The following is a 17,258-nucleotide window of genomic DNA, read 5'->3' on the forward strand; positions in this document are numbered from 1 at the left end:
GGAAAACTAGGTCTACAAGCATACAGTGATGCAGATTGGGCATCCGATGTTTCTGATAGACGCAGTATGACAGGTTATTGTGTAAGCCTAAATGAAAATGGTCCTTTGATATCATGGAAAACCAAAAAGCAGACAACTACAGCACTATCAACTTGTGAAGCCGAATACATGGCATTAGCAGCAACAATTCAGGAATGTATGTATTTGACTTATTTGATTCAAGATCTTGATGAGTTTGAGTATGAAATACCTATGATATTGGAGGACAATCAGGGAACAATCGCTTTGTCAAAAAATCCAGTGAACAGACAAAGATGTAAACACATTGATGTGAAATATCATTTTATAAGGTCAGCTGTACATGAAAGGAAAGTGCTCATTGATTACTGTCCAACTGAGTCAATGGTAGCAGATATGATGACGAAACCAGTTTCAAAGTCTAAGTTAGACAAATTCTCTGTATTTGTGTTTGGAATGTAAGATGTTTTTTCGGAGGATTGTTTTCCCCAACCTGTGTACAAGTGGGGGTGTTGGATTGTGTGTCCACAGGTGTTTGTACTTTGCGTCGTAATAAAATGACGGTAAAAGGCTCCGCCCACTTCCTATCCATGTCATACCATGCAACGACTCTGTGAATGGACTGGAGAAGTGTAGTGGTAGAGTCCTCCGTCAGGAATGAGATATGTGTGTCGACTTTTTATTCTCCCTTAAAATTATTATGCCATAACGCTGCACAGAGCAGCTCTGCTAACAGTTTATAATAGGGTTTATTCGCTCGGTCAGCAGGTGGCGGTATCCTCGTACACTGGGGAGTAAACTGCCATTAAACGAACAGAAGAAGAAGAAAACATCTGCACATGCGCGGTACGGATCGGGTAGACCCGATTTGTACGGTCAGACTTTACACATGCGCAGTAAGGATCGGAGAGTCCTGATCCGTAACTATCTTTTTATTTTTCGTTTTTGTCCACATTGTACTGAAATGCTTCATTATTGCAAACATTTTAAGATATACTTGTTATTCTTAACATCTTAACAGATACTCTGACCCATAACTATCGTAAAACGCTACGACCGGAAGTAGAAACCTTTCGCGCATGCGGGGTACCGATCGGGTTTCCGGTACGGATCGGGTAGTGACACTCTTGTTGTAATTCGTTTAAAAAAAAAGGCTCGGCCTCTTTTTCGAGTCACGTGTCCAAACAGATTCGAATCAAAGCAGATAAGGAAGAAGGGGGCGGAGCAAAGTGTGTGCGCAGGAGAGGAGCCGAGCAGAGAGAGCTGCTTTTTCATGAAACGGGAGTAAAGTAGTGAACTTAGAGGAGAGAAACGAACTAAAGTATCGATCATAAACCACTACCAACGTCCTGATCGATATCTGCATCGATCTGCCCACCCTTGTCTCCTGGATCGTAGCTGAGATCAGCGTGAACCACGTGGGTCTCTGCTCCCTGATCTGTTTCCTGTGTTTGGAAAGAGTTGCAGCTTCATCGCGGAGTTTCTCTCGGTTTGTGGGCTCATCTAAAGGTAAGCACCGAGCTAACTTTACTGTGAGTTCAGTTCATGTTGAGTTTAGCTCCTGAATGAGGTCTTCTGCTGCTCTCCTCGGTGTCTGTTCACAGTTTATTGTGAACACGTTGAGAGAAGAGTGAGAGAGTGTTTGGAGAAAAACACCAACTAATCATTAGCTCAGCATGCTGGGAGAAGTTGGAGCAGAAAAGGCTTTTCATTGTCCCTGCAGCTGTTTTTCTGCCTGCACCAAACCTCTACAGCCTCATTTCTATTTGAAGTGATAACAGGAAACCAGAGCGATCTGCTGCAGTATCAGGGTCACAATAAACTTTATTGTCCAGCTGCTGTGGATGAACACATGAGAGGAAGTGAACTCCTACAAAGTCTCATTTCAATGAGTGTGGCTGCTGTAAAGTGATGCACAGGAAGATGTTAACAAAAACTAATGAAACAGACGAAAGTAAACAGTGTTCATATTTGAAAGCACAGAGAATAAAAATATATTGTGGTGGTTAATGTGCAGCTCTTTTTGATTTGGGAGAAGAAGAATGTTTTTAATCATGTTGTGGATTGAATGTTGGACATTATTTATTTATTTTTGTCCACCTGTGGTTTATGATGGAGACTCTGATTCTCGTCCACCTGCTTTACCAAACCATGATTTGTTTATGTAGCACTTTGAAAACAACATGTTGCTTTGTGGGAGTAAGAGTCACGATTGTCATGTACCTGTCATGTATGGAGAGAACCCATGGAGGGTGGAGAGACTGTGATCACGTTTTGTTGGTAGAATCCGCAGCAGGAGCTGTTCAGCTGTGAATGGTTGGTGCAGTGGGGTCTTTAGGTCTGTGGTTGGTTCACCGTCTGATTGTTTTCCAGACAGAAGCAGAGTCATTAGCTGAAAACAGGTTTTGGAGTTTAGCCTCACTAAAGCTGAACTTTGCAGCTGTCTCTGTCCCCACTCTGAAACACTTCCTGCCATGAAGTTCTGATGAAGCACCAAACTACAGTTACTCAGTCAGTGGAGGTTCAGTAGTGCAGTTTCTCACCACTGTTGTTAACTGGAGGCTGACTATGGCGTTATTTTTGTGCCACTATTCTGAGCGCACGTAAAAAAAAAAAAGTTTGCTGGTGCAAGTTTTGCATTTTGAGGAGAAATTTATTTTGAGTGAAGAAAAGCTGAATTTGAGTGAACAAAATTCATTCCTGCGTGCATTTTATTTTGCCATTATTTTTTCTAGGCATTGAAGCCATTAAACTAAACCAAAATGGTGGTAATATTAATTTTATCCGGGAAACAAAGAGAAGCATTTTGGATATTCCGCTTTAAGAGTCTGCACCCCACAGGTCTGAGTTTTTCTGAACTGAGCCTTTTTTATTTTTTGTTTTTATTCTAATTTTATTAGTTACATTATTCTCGCATGGGTAATGCGAGATGGCATGTTTATGGGTAATGTTTATTTAATTAATTTTATTCATTTTTTCAGCCAAAGAAGGAGTAGGATTCTCGACAGCTCATCTTAAGTCTACATTTTAGAGATTTTACATTTTAGAGACATAAATTAGGACCTTTTAACAAATCTGTTCCCGTGTGACGATGTCCTCTTGTTTTTTAATTCAACTGCTGGACCAACCTCCTTTTATTATTAAATACTGCCCTTTTGTCCCTTTTTTGTATATATTCATAGTATTCTTCTTATGTATTTCACACGTGTTATTTTGAGACAGGTGGGGATAATGTCTCCTCCCCCCTGTCATCATCATTAATGATCTAGTCCAGTATTTACTTAAGCGTGACTTAACCCAGAGCTTTCCAAAGTGTGGGGCCCGCCCCCAATTAACCAATACCTACCTGTTATATGTCAGTTGATCTATCTATGAAGTTTCGATTGGTTTGATTGATTTAAGCAATTTTCTACAATGTTTTACTATGACCTTGATGAAGGCCACAAGCCGAAACGCGTTGGTCAATTATTAAAGTTGTTCATCTTCCCTTAAGTGTTGCTGGAGTTCTTGCATTGTGGACTCCCAGGTATTTAAACCCTCGTGGGGGTTGTACCCTGAAAGGGTCATCGACCCACTGTTGACCATTGATTTATCAAAAGAGCAAATGTGTGTGTCATTATCAGCAGGTCCTGAGTGAAACTATTGTGAGACCCTGTTTCACTCTATCATGTGGCTCGGTGCTTCCTCCATGTAAAGTTTGGCTACAATGGGACACACTGGGGAGCTCACAGCACATCCATGTTTGTGTCTGTAGAAACCCTCATTGTATTTAAAATATGTGGTGGTAAGGCAGACGTCTAACAGTGTGCAGACCTGATCAGGGTGAAGCTGGTTCTGGTTTTAAGGAGCTGTCTTGTTGTAGTTGTTTCCTGACAGTCTCCACTGCCTCGGTTGGAGGTGTACAAGTGAAAAGTGAGACCACATCAAAGGACACTCTGGTTTCATCTGGATCAAGTGTAAGTTTGTGGACCTTGTTGGTGAAGTCAGCAGAGTTTTTGATGTGATGGGCTGTGTTCCCCACAAGGGGAGCTAGGATGGTGATGAGGTGCTTGGAAATGTTGTAGGTGGCTCAGTTTATGCTGCTACCAATGAGCCTCAGTGGGACTCCTTCTTTTTGTATATATGGAAGTTCATATATACAGGGTGCAGCATCCACCGGGTAAAGGTGGTGGTATGCAGGGAGCTCAGTGGCTTTTTCCCTTTCAAGTTCTTGTTGCAGCTGATGACTTTCTTTTTGCTTCTGGGGTTTCACCTTGAAGCTTCATAGGTATTGTTGTCACTGAGTGTAGTAATGTTTATTTGCTCTGCTTCTTCTTGTCAGGGATAAAATACATATCTATACTTTTGTGTCCCAGCTGAGTAACAGGAGGAGAAGAGTCTGGTGGAGCAGCAGAGGAACAGTTTCAGCCATTTGGACTCAGCTCAGCCACTACAGAGGAAACGATGACTTCAACACAGGAGGTGAGAAAAATATCTGTTACATCTATGGCTGTGCAACATGATGAAATGTATATCGAATGACGATATCTGTCTTTTATATTATGGGCTATCATTTGTTTCGTGGTGTTGCAATATACACCGTTTACAGCAATATTTATTTTTTTGTCTTTTATCACCTATGCAAGAATCACATGAAAGAGTACGGAGAGAGTTTACGGATGAGAAGCAAAAAAGAGCCGTCAAAATAAACCTTAGACTCAAACATGCTTTCCCCCGCAAGCGGCCATCTAATAAATACTCACAAAGAAGATGGCGGCCATTACAACTTGTGTCTAAAAATGTATAGCTTCATGCATCATCAAAACACTCGACTCCAGCTGCAGTGTCTTCAGCTGGGCGACATGTGTGAAATTCAGAGAATTTACAGAAAATGGATCATTTTGTGATCTACAGGGTGGGTCATTTATATGGATACACCATAATGACATGGGAATGGTTGGTGATATTAAAGTCTTTTGACATTGCCAGCCAAAAGATGAAACCTCTAGCTCTGCATTTAGTTGCTTCAATGCCTAGATGACCTTTGTGGACAATATTGGTGTATTCTTTGTGCAGGGATTGGGGAATATTAAATTCCATTATTTTCTGAATTTTATAATATAAAAATTTAATATAAAGACTTTGGACTTTACTTTCCCCAATTTTTGCTTTAAGTTATTTTGTTATTTACATAATAATGTAAATAACCTAATAATTATCCTTATTGCTGTTTTAGAGGAGCGGTGCTTCAAAGGATAGCTGCAGATTTCTGTCAGAATCTGCAGATTATACAGTACAAGTAAAATGTTCACGTTGTCTTCCCAACAGTTTCACTGACATCTACACTAGATGGCCAGGAAGCCTTCGCGATGTCTTCTCAGGTGCTTCTTCGGCGCTGATAATTGGCGTCTGTCTTGTGCCATCATGGTTATATATATATATATGTATTTCCGCTGCACGTCACACACCCTATGTTTCGATCAAAACACTCTGCTTCATTTCACTTTCTGTCTGCAGAATTACCACAGCAACTCAAACTGCAGAAAATGTTAAAGTGAAAAAAAAATCAATCTGGGTCATTTTGTCCCCAGTTATGTTTTTTTTTTCCACAATCAAAAGAAAAATGGCAGAGTTTTTTCTTCAGCACTTGTATTTTGTCAGACCGTTATTTGTCTTCCAGTCCCATGAGCACCTTCTGGAAGAACTCAAATGTGTAGCGAAGTGGCTTTGGGTAACTCGGATTGAGCCAGTAAATTAGCCCAGGCAAAAGTGCACACCTGCTCGCCAACATCTTCAAGGGAGTCATCAGGCTGTGCTCCTTTGTGGATTATTTTATAAACACCAAAAATCCATCCTCTCGAGCTCTTCAGCTTCCATCATGTTGAAATCCTAAAAAGGACAGAAATATTTTAAATCCGTTGTATTTTGGTCATCGCATCATCTGTCTATTCACTCCATTTTAGATAAATGGTCCAAACTACCCTGATTACACAGATCCCTGAATGAGACTGAGGAGAACAGACCAAAGAAAAGTGTGGATTTAAGACTATCACCAAATAAAGACCAAGAAAAAGAGAAATGAAACATGGAGAGAGGGCAGAAGGAGCATGCAGCGGTGCACACCGTTAAGGCCGGTTCACACAGTCGAGAGAGTTCCAGACCGCACACGTATCGAATGACAAAAACAAAACTAAGAAATGGACACTTGTGGGTGCCCCTACCATCTGTGGTGTATGGCCACACAACGCTAACGAAACACCCTATGAGCACATTTTTCTTGCGAACATTCCCCGGGCAAACAGGAAGTCTCAACCCCTCTTGAGATAAAATGTGACTTTGGAGTAAATAACCAAGTTGGCCATGATGTGGGAGGTCAGTGCCACGGGCCTGTAATCCTGGGGGCCACTGGGACGAGGCGTCTTTGGTACAGGGACGAGGCATGATGTCTTCCACATCACCGGGACCCTCTGCAGACTCAGACTCAGCATAAACAGTTTATGAAAGACTCCACACAGCTGGGGGGCACAGGTCTTGAGGACAAGGGGACTCACTCCGTCTGGTCCAGCAGACTTGCCTGAGTGAAGTCTCCTCATTTGCATCTCAACCTGGTATTGAGTGAAGGTGATGGGTGGGGGAGGGGTGTCAGGAATCTCACAGGAGGCAACATGTGAAGAGAGAGGCTGGCACAGTGGTGTGGCTCTGGATTCCAGGCTGACTGCAGGTGAGGTTGTGGGGGTGGGAGCAGACACTGTGGTGTCGAATCTATTGAAAAACAGATTCAACTCGTCGGCTCTGTTCTCACCTCCCTCAGCTCCCCTGCTGTTGGTTGGCCTGAATCCAGTGATGGTCTTCATGCCCCTCCACACCTCTCTCATGCTGTTCTGCTGGAGTTTCCACTCCAGCTTCCTCCTGTAATTGTCCTTAGCCTCTCTGATCTTGTCCTTTAGTAACACCTGGACCTTCCTCACCTCCTCTTTGTTGCCCCCTCTGAAAGTCCTCTTCTTGTTGTTGAGGAGGGCTTTGATGTCCTTAGTCACCCACGGCTTGTTATTTGGGTAACAATGAACAGTCTGAGCTGGAACAATGGAGTCGGTGCAGAAAGTTATGTAGCCTGTGATACACTCAGTAAGCCCATTGATGTCCTCGGCGTGAGGCTCACAGAGTGTTTCCCAGTCGGTCACCTCGAAACAGCCCTGTAGTTCTGCTAAGGCCACCTCTGACCACCTCCTAACAGTCCTGGTGGTCACAGGTTCCCTCCTCACAATTGGCACATAGTGGGGGGTGAGGTGAATCAGGTTATGATCTGACCTACCAAGTGGGGGGAGGGAGGAGGAGCTGTATGCATCCTTGACGTTAGCATACAGTAAGTCTAAAGTTTTCTCTCCCCTGGTGGGACAGTCCACATATTGTTTGAATGTTGGTGTATTGTCCAGTGATACATGGTTGAAGTCACCCGAGATCACAATAAAGGCACTCGGGTGCTGAGTCTGTAGCCGAGCTATGGCAGAGTGGATAGTGTCACATGCAGCTGTGGGGTTAGCAGAGGGAGGAACATAAACAGCCACCAAGATGACGTGAGAGAATTCCCTGGGTAAATAATACGGCCTGAGTCCAACAGCACACAGTTCAGTGTCCGGGCAACAAATCCTTTCTTTGATTGTTATGTTGGCAGGGTTACACCACCGGTTGTTAACTAGAACAGCAAGCCCACCTCCTTTACGCTTACCGCTAGCGATGCTGTCCCTGTCCGCCCGAACAGTGTGGAAGCCTTCCACGGAAGCATTCTCATCGGGAATGACCTGGTGCAGCCATGATTCGGTGAAACACATCAGGCTACACTCTCGGTATTCCCTCTGACTCCGTACCAGTGCTGAGAGCTCGTCGATTTTAATTGCCAACGATCGCACATTTCCCATCACGATAGACGGCAGACACGGTTTAAACCTCCTCCTCGCTTCGAGCCTCCGCTGTCTCACCGTCACCTTTTTTCTTCTCTTCTGTCCTTGACCTCTGCATCCCCGATGTGTTTTCCTCCAAATTTCAGCTGGTACTTCTGCGGGCCTGGCCAGCGAGCCGGCCGGCATCAGGGCGATCAGCTGATCTCTGGAGTAAACAGTCCGTGAGTGTAGGAGATGTGCCGCGGTCCCGTTCCTTGATAAACGTAACAGTTCCACGGCCACCAGAAGAACAAAAACTCTCTCAATCCACATGATTGAGTAAGAGATAGAAAACGGAGGAAAATACAAGTCAGAAAAAAAAAGAATACGTAAGAAAAAAGAGCTAAACTAAGAGAAAAGCAGGAGCGACTGTAACAGGCTGCACGCTGGTTGGCGCATGCGCACTAGCTGTCACAGTAATGTAACATAGCCTGCTAGTTGAAAATCTAGATGTATGGTTTTTAACTGGATGCACAGCAGACACCTACTTTCACAAATGTCTGCTTTTCCAAAATATACTAAAGGGAAAAGCAGCTTTTATTCCAATATTTTAAGTGACAGTGTGCAGTTTTCTGCCATTGGGAGTCCAGTTACACTGATTCCGATACATTGGGTCGTGGAATACGCTGCTTTAGCGTGGTGTACCACCCGAAAGTAGGAAGAAAAGTGTAGTTGCATAGGAGTGTTGTTCAGAAGGAATCAAAAATATTTCAATAGATATTAATGACAAAAACTACACACTGTCATATTTATATGAGGTATGCGGGCTACCACCACATTTGCAGTATTTATACCAAGTTTGAGTGAAAAAAATAATCGACTGTGTCACTGAGTTGTGGCAAAATGTGCTATTTGGAGTTCTAATGAAATTTTAAACACAGATTGGGGAATATTCAGATGTGCAGTAACGTTGAATATGCAAACAAATGTTTCCAATGCTAGCAAAATGCTAAAACCTACAGAACACATACGGCCCATATATTTACCGGAAAATATAAAGCCTATATTTTTATCAGAAAAATATACCCCATATATTATCACAAAGTACTAGTTAAATTATATTCTATTAAAAATACGAAGAAATTACCATAACTCCAACGGATGAATCGCGATTAATCCCTCTTTCCAGACACGTGGCCAAAGCACACTGTGGCATAGATGAAGAAGGTCAATGCGTATGCGCGAAGATTTTTTTTCATTCTCTGCGCATGCTCATAAAGGATGTGGAAAGGGCTCTTTGGATTTAATTAAATGTGTTCAATGAATTGGAAATATCACTATTATTTAACATTAAAACGGTTTACAATTGATTAAATCAAATGTAAAAATATTAATTACACCCACAAGATTAACAATTTTAAGTATATTGAACATAAAACCATACATACAGAATCTACATTCACACAGAAAAGCCACAGAAATTACAAGAAAATACAGCAAACATTTAAATAACAATAAAAGCAGTTGAAGAGTTTCTGCAGTGATCAATATTTCTTCAACAGTAGAATTTTCAGAGTTTGTAGGGGTGCTTGAAAGCCTTGAAAATCCTTGGATTTTAATAGTCCTTTCAAGGTGTAAAAAGTGCTTGAACTTTAGATGTGGTGCTTAAAATGGGTTGAAATTGGAACTGCATTTCATTCACCACAAATAACTATCTGATTGAATATTTTTCTTAACAGAGAAATAAAATGAGTCGCAAAGTCTAGAAACAAAATTTCTGCTCCTGATCTGCCTTGCACCTCTCCATGTCTGGAACAAAGATTTGCACCTTTTCACAATGGGGAAGTTTACGTGAGTCCTAGAAAATAATTTTCGACTATGTGTATGTAACACATGCAAGTTTTTTGCATTGCATGCTCCCATGGACATATGCTGATATGGAGAAGGAGCTTTTAGCCATGGTATTCGCCTGCACAAAATTTAAAGATTCTGTCTATGGAAAGGCGACAATTGTCAAAGCAATTGACCACCAACCCCTGGTGACCGTAATGAAAAAAGCCCATCCATGTCACCCCTGCCTGGCTCCAGGGGATGTTACTCCGACTACAGAGTTATGACATCCGCCTAGTCTACAAAAAAGGAAAGCACATGTATCTTGCTGACACCCTTTTCTAGAGCTCCACTCGCTCCGTTGTCACAAAGCCGAGTTGAACACACTGATTATGAAGTGATGACAGTGAGTGATGTGCTACAAGCCCTCATCACAGTCATCCAGCGAGGATAGCCCATCAGAGACAGCCAAGTCAAGCCCGCTCTAGCCCCTTTTTTCCATACAGGGATGAGCTCAGCGTGGAGGATTTCCCAATCCCTGCACAAAGAATACACCAATATTGTCCACAAAGTACATCTAGGCATTGAAGCAACTAAATGCAGAGCTAAAGGTTTCATCTTTTGGCTGGCAATGTCAAAAGACATCACGGAAGAGCTGCACTCTTGCACAGTGTGCAGCAGCACTAATGCGCATCAGAAGACAGAACCTCTACAGACCTCCCGAAATTTTCACCTGGCATGGAAAACAATACCAGGTCCATGTAGATTCCTGTTCAAGATGGATTGAGATCAACCTTCTCGGTCACTCAACCACAGCAGCGGTGCACCACACATGCTCATTACTGACAATGGCAGACAGTACACAAGTCAGCAGTTCAACGAGTTTGCGAAGCAACTGGACTTCACTCATTCGACCAGAGTTTCCACAGTCAAATGGTCTTGCTGAGAGAGCAGTACATAGTGAGAAACAACTCATGGAGAAATCACAGAGAAATTGGACTGACTTTTTCTTGACTTCTTAAACCTTAGAAACATTCCCTGCAACACTAGTCTCCCCTGACAAACGTCTCATGTCTCATCAGACACGCGCAGGGATTACTGTGTGCAGCAAGCTTTTAGAGCTCGTCACAAAGGATCTCAGGGCAGATCAGTGACCGACTTTGTGTCAAAAGTCTCACACTAAAATGTCATGGGACAGGTCCAGCTGCACACTACAGCCATTGCAAGAAGGACAAGTGGTCTGAATGCAGACAGAAAAAGGCTCTGACAAGCTAGGAACTGTAGGAAGGAAGAGCAACGAGCCACGATCCTACATCATCCAGATCGACAGAAGAACCTACAGGAGGAATCGCTGCCACATCCTCCCAATGGCAGATCCGCCGCCGCCATAGCTCCATGACTATGACCCTGAGTGCCAGGACACCAACCATTCTGGATAGTTCTACACTCGCACTGCAAGCACCACACACGCTCAAATGAAGACTCACAGAGCGCATCATCTCCCAAGCCTGTGCAAATACCCGACCAAGAGATTGTAAACCAGGCGTCATACATTACATGTGCAGGTCACATCTGCAGACCTAACCCAAGATAAACACAATGGCATCACATGTATGTATAATCAGTCTAAAGTCAATATGTTGAGAAATGAAGTTGACTGGGTGTTTGCATTTCTAATGATTGGTGCTGTACTGAGGTATGGGGTTTGTCCAACCATAAACACTGTTAGGTTAAAATTCACTTTAAAAAAATAACGTCTAGAAAGACTGAAAGCTAAATGGAAAGGATGTAGATCATTTGGTTAAATTATCATTTTACATCATTTGTCTGTTATGAGCCACCGTACCTGTGTGGGCTAATCCAATTGGAACAGTATGTGGGGGTTACATGCATGCAATACACATACATGTGGTTATTGACTTATACCACCTCACAAGACAACCACAGTGCCGTTTTCTTGTTTTGTGGGGTTGGGGTGTTTTTGTTTTTTTCAATGTGACATGAATATCTCAACATGTTGATTTGTTCACATTTGCACATCTTCATTTTTAACTGAGTTCATACACTATATACATACAAGACGACCTTTTCCCTTTGCAGTGTTTTTGTGTGGTGCGTTTTTGTAAGTTTTAACAAAAAGGGAACAAAAGCGTTTAAGTCAACCAAGGATGATTTCTTTTAATTTTCACATGGTCTTACCAGGGTTGATGTGACGTGAAACATACATTGTTATTTTTATGTTTAGTGTTGTGCTGAAAGGGCTTCAAAATGGACCTTAAAAGTGCTTAAAGAGGTGATGGCAGCCTCGCTTCTGTCAGTCTGCCCCAGGGCAGCCGTGGCTACAAGTGTAGCTGCCTCCACCAGTGTGTGAATGTGAGAGTGAATGAATAGTGGCATTGTAAAGCGCTTTGAGAGCCCCGAAAAGTGCTATATAAATGCAATCCATTATTATTATTATTATTATTATTATTAGTAGTAGTAGTAGTAGTAGTAGTAGTAGTAGTAGTAGTAGTAGTATTATTAGTGTTTAAATTTTACTCTAAAAAAGGCGTATGAACCCTGCATTTTAAGTACAACTCTCATTGTAGCATCTGATTATAATGTGATACTATCACCAACACACCTACAATGTTTTTGTTAACATCTTTGATTCAACTAATGGAGGGAGTTGGAAAGTTCAGTTTGTTCCACGACTGCATTTTACTCACTGCCTGTTTGTATCTCTGTCACCTCAGGACCAACATGGAGCAAGAAGTCAGGACTCTCAGGAGGCTGATGAACTTCAAAGACAGAAAAGAGAAAAGAAATACACCTGTGAGGAGTGTGGGAAGGATTTTAGCCGTTCTGGCAACTTAAAAACACACCAATTCGTCCACAGTGGACTTAAACCGTACATCTGTGATCGTTGTGGTAAAGCTTTTAATCACAGAAGCCACTTACGACGTCATCAAGTTATTCACTCTGGAATGAAAGCGTACAGCTGTGAGTTGTGTGGTAAAGCTTTTGCTGACAATGGAAGTTTACAGAGTCATCTATTTACCCACTCTGGAGTTAAACCATACAGCTGTGATCAGTGTGGTAAAGCTTTTGCTCATAGTAGAAGCTTAAAGAGTCATCTAGTTACCCACTCTGGAATTAAGGCATACAGTTGTGATCAGTGTGGTAAAGCTTTTGCTTGCAGTAAGTACTTACAAAGGCATCTAGTTACCCACTCTGGAATTAAGGCGTACAGCTGCGACATTTGTGGAAAAACCTTCCGCTGGCCACTCAGCCGTAATATTCACCGACGCATTCACACCAAAAAAGATTTTTGCTTCTGTGATCAGTGTGGCAAAACCTTTGTGGCATACAAATATTTACAGCAGCACATGTTTAGCCACACTGAGGAGAGACCTCATAAATGTGACCTGTGTGAGAAGACCTTTAAAGAGCCACGTTCCCTGAGACAACATCAACACATTCACACCAGAAAGAAACTCTACAAGTGCACTTACTGTGAGGTATGTATTTTTCTTTGTACAGTCACACTTATTTTGAAGTATTTTGTGAATTGATTTTAATTTCAAAGCTAAATGAGACATGAAAACCTCATGTACAGAATATTCAGTCAAATCTGAGACAAATCTCCTGAAATTATCCTGATGTTGGAAAAAACGTAAAGTTTTAAGTTTCTCACCTTTCTGTCTAACATTCACACTCCAATGGATGCATCGGAGAGCAGCTTGAGAGTTAATATCTTGTGACCAATGTTGTTTTCCACTACACATTACAGAATACATGCCCCAAAAAGTAGTTTGTAACGTATTCCATTACATTACTCATTTAGAGTAATGTAACGTAACTTAAATGTGCTGTGGGCCATCATCTCACTGGAGGGCCACTTCAGTGTTCAAGCAGTACAAAAAAGCAATTAAAAACACCAACAAATATTTCCAGAAAATGTGGAGGGCTTTTTTAAAAATTCAAATATTGTATTCATCACCACCCGCATTCTCCTTGACCTTATAGCAGCTTTTGATACTATCTTTCACCGTATCCTTCGTCATAGATTAGCATCTACTGCCACCGTAGTAGATCATATCATATCATCATCATCATATCTTTGTTTTGAGACCAGAACTGGTTTGGCGCAGTGGGCTGCACAGCTGCTCTGGCAAGGGTTCGAGTACTACATGAGACAGATGCTTCACATCTTCCCTGCTTGCATGTAATCTGCTTTCTTGACACTCTTCAGTGTAGTCTTTCAAATAAAGCAGTTTTCAGCAGAGTCCAGCTTCTACACAGTGTTTTCAGATTCCACTACACGGCATTCACACTGCATTTTCGCAGGAAATGCAACTTTTTCTAGTTCAGTTTTGAGATCCCTTCCCAGATGCCTTAACGTTGACTCACACCCTGGGCCATCTGACCTCAGGAAATCACATGATGGGGTGGGGCTAGGTTTCACAATGAGCTCGCCCGAAATCCTGGCTGATTGTGACCCACACCCGTTTTCACACTGTACTCATGATTAGGTAGAAGATCATCAGGGGGTCCTTTTATCTCTGTTTGGGGGGAAACTCCCACGGGGTTTAAATCTGGGACTCTCCACCATTTGACACTAGAACTGAAGAAGCTTCTCGGATGAGAGGTGAAACGTCTTCAAGCAACCTAAAGAAGTCCGGACGCTTTTCTTTCCAAGCTCCTTAGACAACAGGATTTTGAACTTTATCGTGACAGGTTTATGTGGAAAATAAACAAGCTGACGGCGGAGTCGCACAATGGTTTCACTAACGGTGGTTTTCCTAACGAAAGTATGCATAAAAACATTCATTTGTCCATCCATAGTGTGGTTATTTTAATCTCATACAACCTGGACATCACAATTTCGATTGTTTACACCAAAATTTAAAAAAACATTTGCTCTACAAAGGCCTGATATCAACTTAAAGTACACTATACTGCCACTTTTCTATCACATGTCCTGTTATGTGGATGTCATTTTTCTCAGAAACAAAAGTCAGATAAAAGAAATAATTAGGTAATTCTTTGTTTTTACATTCTTTAGGTCCCAATCAGCACAAATAGCAAAGAGAAATTGAAAATGTATGCCATGAAAGAGTGTCTTAGGAGGTTAAATAAAAGGGCAAGAGAGAACTTCAAGAGATTGATATAGCCTCTAGAGTGACCATCAAATCGATTAAAAAATATTGCCGTGAACAGCTGGTTTTGCATACAATATGAAACGATAGATGTTTTAATATCATCATAACTTACACTGTGTTTGTGTCTTTGTTTAGAAGCAGAGCGACACAGATGGATCCAGTTCTCAACCCTGTCGTCGCTGTGGTGGTGGGAAAGCGTTTCATTGTGACCTTTGTGGAAAAACTTTCAATCATCCAGATAGCCTAAAACTACATCAACGTAGACACACTGGAGACAACATGAATTACTGCAAAGAGTGTGGGAGAGGCTTCCCCACATCAAGTGAATTAAAAAAACATTATCTTTATCACAGTGGCGTTAAAAAGCACGTCTGTGACCAGTGTGGTTCATCTTTCTTCACTGCAAATCAGCTTAAAGACCATAAAAGAGTCCACACAGGAGAGAAACCATATAAGTGCAGACACTGTGACAAAAGCTTCTCAAGTTCAGGCCATCGTAATGTTCATGAAGACGCACACATTGAAGGGAACTTCAGCTGTGACCAGTGTGACAAGAGCTTCAAGAATCTCAGTTCATACTCCGCACACAAACGATCCCACGCTGTAAATAAACTGTTTCACTGTTACAAATGTGCCAAAACGTTCACTTCATTATCTGCTCTGTGCAAACATCAGCGTGATCATGCATGACTGAAATCACTGGATCACAATGAATCTGACGAGACAGAAAGATCCTCTTCTGGTTTCAGGGTCAGACTTAAAAACCTTGAGATCAGGCTCCACAGAGTTCAGCTGGAGTCTCCTGTAAAAAAGTGTGTCAGCTGATGTCACACTTGGATCTGATGAGGTAGCTCTGATTTCTGGACCTGCAGTGAATAATCCTGGATGTTAAACTAAGGAAGTTGCAAGTATAGATGTGCACATCAAGTGTTTTCTTTTTTCTTTGAGAGATTTTCATTCTGTAAAAGAAACTTTAATGTTGAAAATGTTTGTCCTATAGAAAATAAGAGAGGAGAGTTGTTGATTCTTGTTTAACTCTTATCTGAATAGCACTTACCTGAGTGCCTTGCCACCTGTTAGCCTACTTCCTAGGCCTTATTCCTTGAAGAAAAGACTTCTCTGAAGAAGCACTTATACCTGAGTTAAGTCATTGTTTAATCACTCACCTTCACACGTTCTTTATTGTCAGATGTCTGCATATTGCTGATTAAACCTACTAAACATTTTAAACATCTTAAATTTAGAAGTTGGAATTATGGATATATAGATCAACTTAATTTTTCTTTGATAAATGTTGATGCTCTTTTTTTTAAAACCCACCTTGTTTTATTGTAATTTTATGTGTTATCTTTTTAAACTTTAATCTTAAATCCCTTTCTCCCAAAACCGCAAATAATTTCACACTAGTTGCTCTTACAGCACCCAATACAAACTTTAATTGTCAACCAGCTTTGAAACAAAAGCTGCTTTGACTTAATGTCCACAAAAAAGAATCTCAAGCTAAACTGGCAATGGGCTGTACTTCCATGTAGTACCAGTTTGTACCAGGAGATTGAGCAGTGAGTGTAATCTTTATTTAATCAGGCAAAGAACACATTCTTATTCACAGTGGCAGCAAAGAATTGTTAAGGTTAGCTGATGTGCAGCACATATCAGGACCATTGAAACGATCACAAAGACTACTTTTACTTAATTCAAATTCTATCAAACCTCTGCTTTTGGGTCCTCCTTTCACTTTAGTGTATTTACTGTATTCTTTAAATCCACGTGTAGTTTAGTGAATGCATTTTGAGCTGCGTGTTTTGCAGCTGTTTTCTTGTTGGGTTTGTATTGTGAAACAGTGATACTGTTAAAGCATTAGTTATATTTGATTAACTCCGTGTAAAGTTTCTTTTATAAAACAGTTTGATGTGAAAAATAAAGATATTGGTCTGACAACAAGTAGTTTGGGCCATGATTTCATGTTCAGATCAACTGTTGGTACAGGTGGAGGTTTATCAGAGGAGGAGAAGGAGGCTAGAGGGCAAGATCAAAGTAGCACGGAGGGAGGTTAGCCAACTAACGGAGTTGCAGAAAGGTGCGGCAAAGAAGGTGCCTAAGAAATACAGCAAGCTGTCCATACCTGAGGCCTTGGAAACTGCCAAGCAAAGACTCACAGCCTTGGCCAGCCGCTTGAGGAGGTACACCAGAGAGATAGAAGGCAGGAGAATAAACCAGCTGTTCTCCACAGAACCAGCAAAGGTGTACTCTCAGTGGCAAGGGAACAATAAGAGAACAGCACCACCAAGGCTGGAGACGGAGCAATACTGGAAGAGCATATGGGTGAAGGATGCAACCCATAACGGCAATGCTCAGTGGCTAGTGGATCTGAGGGCAGACCACAGCGACCTCCCTGAACAGGGTCCAGTAA

The 17,258-nt window shown here is 41.8% G+C and overlaps 1 protein-coding gene across 1 annotated transcript; it reads left to right on the forward strand.

The window, feature by feature from the left end:
• Positions 1 to 962: 962 nt before the first annotated feature.
• On the forward strand, positions 963 to 16,789 carry LOC146567762 (uncharacterized). The gene is made up of 4 exons (XM_085287764.1): positions 963 to 1,527; positions 4,374 to 4,479; positions 12,440 to 13,204; positions 14,984 to 16,789. The coding sequence occupies exons 2-4, from the start codon at positions 4,462 to 4,464 to the stop codon at positions 15,536 to 15,538; spliced, it is 1,338 nt and encodes a 445-aa protein (XP_085143890.1). The 5' UTR covers positions 963 to 1,527; positions 4,374 to 4,461; the 3' UTR covers positions 15,539 to 16,789.
• Positions 16,790 to 17,258: the final 469 nt, after the last annotated feature.

The sequence above is a fragment of the Mchenga conophoros genome, linkage group LG9 (assembly GCF_057382185.1).
Source record: "Mchenga conophoros isolate Kocher_MC1m ecotype Shallow Benthic linkage group LG9, M_conophoros_male_GT1.1, whole genome shotgun sequence".
Taxonomy (NCBI): domain Eukaryota; kingdom Metazoa; phylum Chordata; class Actinopteri; order Cichliformes; family Cichlidae; genus Mchenga; species Mchenga conophoros.